The 2403-nt window shown below is 40.5% G+C and overlaps 2 protein-coding genes across 2 annotated transcripts; both read right to left on the bottom strand.

Annotated features, from left to right (window-relative positions):
- Positions 1-598: 598 nt before the first annotated feature.
- Positions 599-1021, bottom strand: LOC137658891 (uncharacterized). The gene has a single exon (XM_068394014.1). The coding sequence runs from the start codon at positions 1019-1021 to the stop codon at positions 599-601; it is 423 nt and encodes a 140-aa protein (XP_068250115.1).
- On the bottom strand, positions 1022-1384 carry LOC137658890 (uncharacterized). The gene has a single exon (XM_068394013.1). It carries the CDS (start codon positions 1382-1384, stop codon positions 1022-1024), a length of 363 nt encoding a protein of 120 aa, XP_068250114.1.
- Positions 1385-2403: the final 1019 nt, after the last annotated feature.

The following is a 2403-nucleotide window of genomic DNA, read 5'->3' as shown; positions in this document are numbered from 1 at the left end:
GGCAAAAAAATATTTATACAGTTAACTGTATATACATATTAATTATACAGTGCTGCATTGTACAGGCCACAAGGCCTCATTAGGCTGTCTTAAGTTGGAATTACACAATGATTGGTACAGGATCTATGTGAAATTATATGTACCAACTAGGAAATAATGAGAGCTGAATAAGCAATCAACCAATCAAGCATATTATACATTGAACATTTCTTTCATACCTTTTTTTTTTTTTTTTTTTTTTTTTAAATAACAAGTTGTCTCTCCACCAGCGCCTTTGTAGATAAGATGTACATAACTGACCCTATATTCTATCATTTTTGCAAATGATTGAATTTGCACGAGCACAAAATCTTGAACATGGTACTGAGTTCAATCGGCATTAACATGAGTTTGTTCTATAACAGATCTTGCAAAAATCCTCAGTATTGGCTCTGTAATAATTTGAGGAAACACATCCTGTCTCCTGTTCTTCATATCCATAATGAATGATATTTTACAGCATGAATTCATGAGTAATTCAGGGAAACTTCTCACTGATAGTGCTTGGCATCTCCTCATGCTATGGTAGTTTCCTCAAAGGATTTTTTTTTCTTCCATCTCAAAGCACCACGCCTACAGTAGTTCCATTTTGAGGACGTTTATCTCCATCGCCCTCATCTTCGGAATCAGAAGCTTCCAAAGTAGCCTCCATTTCTCCAGGTGATTCATCCAAAGTAGCCTTCCTTTCTCCAGGGGATTCATCCAAAGTAGCCTCCATTTCTCCAGGTGATTCATCCAAAGTAGCCTCCATTTCTCCAGGTGATTCATCCAAAGTAGCCTCCATTTCTCCAGGTGATTCATCCAAAGTAGCCTCCATTTCTCCAGGTGATTCATCCAAAGTAGCCTTCCTTTCTCCAGGGGATTCATCCAAAGTAGCCTCCATTTCTCCAGGTGATTCATCCAAAGTAGCCTCCATTTCTCCAGGGGATTCATCCAAAGTAGCCTCCATTTCTCCAGGGGATTCATCCAAAGTAGCCTCCATTTATCCAGGGGATTCATCCAAAGTAGCCTCCATTTCTCCAGGTGATTCATCCAAAGTAGCCTCCATTTTTCCAGGGGATTCATCCAAAGTAGCTTCCATTTCTCCAGGTGATTCATCCAAAGTAGCCTCCATTTCTCCAGGTGATTCATCCAAAGTAGCCTCCATTTCTCCAAGCGACTCATCCAAAGTACCCTCCATATCTCCAGGTGATTCATCCAAAGTAGCCTCCATTTCTCCAGCTGATTCATCCAAAGTAGCCTCCATTTCTCCATCTGATTCATCCAAAGTAGCCTCCATTTCTCCAGGTGATTCATCCAAAGTAGCCTCCATTTCTCCAGGGGATTCATCCAAAGTAGCCTCCATTTATCCAGGGGATTCATCCAAAGTAGCCTCCATTTCTCCAGGTGATTCATCCAAAGTAGCCTCCATTTCTCCAGGGGATTCATCCAAAGTAGCCTCCATTTCTCCAGGGGATTCATCCAAAGTAGCTTCCATTTCTCCAGGTGATTCATCCAAAGTAGCCTCCATTTCTCCAGGGGATTCATCCAAAGTAGCCTCCATTTCTCCAGGGGATTCATCCAAAGTAGCCTCCATTTATCCAGGGGATTCATCCAAAGTAGCCTCCATTTCTCCAGGGGATTCATCCAAAGTAGCCTCCATTTCTCCAGCTGATTCAAATATATGATAATCATACTTATTCGATTCCTCTTTATTGGTTGGAATGTCCTGATCGCCACTTGCAGCTGTGAGAAGAGACAGTTACTGAAGCATCTCTTTTATTTGTTTCTATAAAATCTAGAGTATCTTGCAGTGGCAAAATGGAAGGGCTTGCTCTTGCTACCATAAAATAGATTGCTATTCAAGTTTTCGTAACTTACAGGGATAACACATTGAACATCGTAGATTCCTTATTATTATATCACCCGGAGTGACGTGCTGAGAGAAGGTTGTGACTCAAGGACAGGATGAAAGCAACTGAGTAACTTTATTACAGAACACTCTCCTTTATATACAAAAACTCAATGCAGCAGGAAATTTCCTGTTCAAACCGACACCGCGTCGGTTAACAGTTAACGGTGAGAAAAACATACATGTTATTTCAGTTCTTTTTAGTGCGAGGGGAGAGCGAAGATGCAAGCATAATATATACACTAAATGAAATGTCGTTACTATGTACGATCGTGTGACACACGGTTGGTACAATATACTGGAAAATAAGGTTGACAGCAATGAAGGCAAGATCTTCATATGATTTTGAACCATGAGTGACTCCAAGATATGACGAAGCAACTCTTTTATTATCATTATTATTACTTGCTAAGCTACAACCTTAGTTGGAAAAGCTGGATGCTATAAGCCCAGGGGCTCCAACAAGGAAAATA

This window comes from Palaemon carinicauda, chromosome 19 (genome assembly GCF_036898095.1).
Source record: "Palaemon carinicauda isolate YSFRI2023 chromosome 19, ASM3689809v2, whole genome shotgun sequence".
In the NCBI taxonomy this organism is placed as follows: Eukaryota; Metazoa; Arthropoda; class Malacostraca; order Decapoda; family Palaemonidae; genus Palaemon; species Palaemon carinicauda.
Note: the sequence above shows the minus strand (reverse complement) of the source record. Positions and strands in the feature narration are given on the sequence as shown.

Bases quoted from the DNA above. Each gene is read 5' to 3' on its own strand.
- LOC137658891 (XM_068394014.1), bottom strand. From the start codon at position 1,021: ATGGAGGCTACTTTGGATGAATCCCCTGGAGAAATGGAGGCTACTTTG.
- LOC137658890 (XM_068394013.1), bottom strand. From the start codon at position 1,384: ATGGAGGCTACTTTGGATGAATCCCCTGGAGAAATGGAGGCTACTTTG.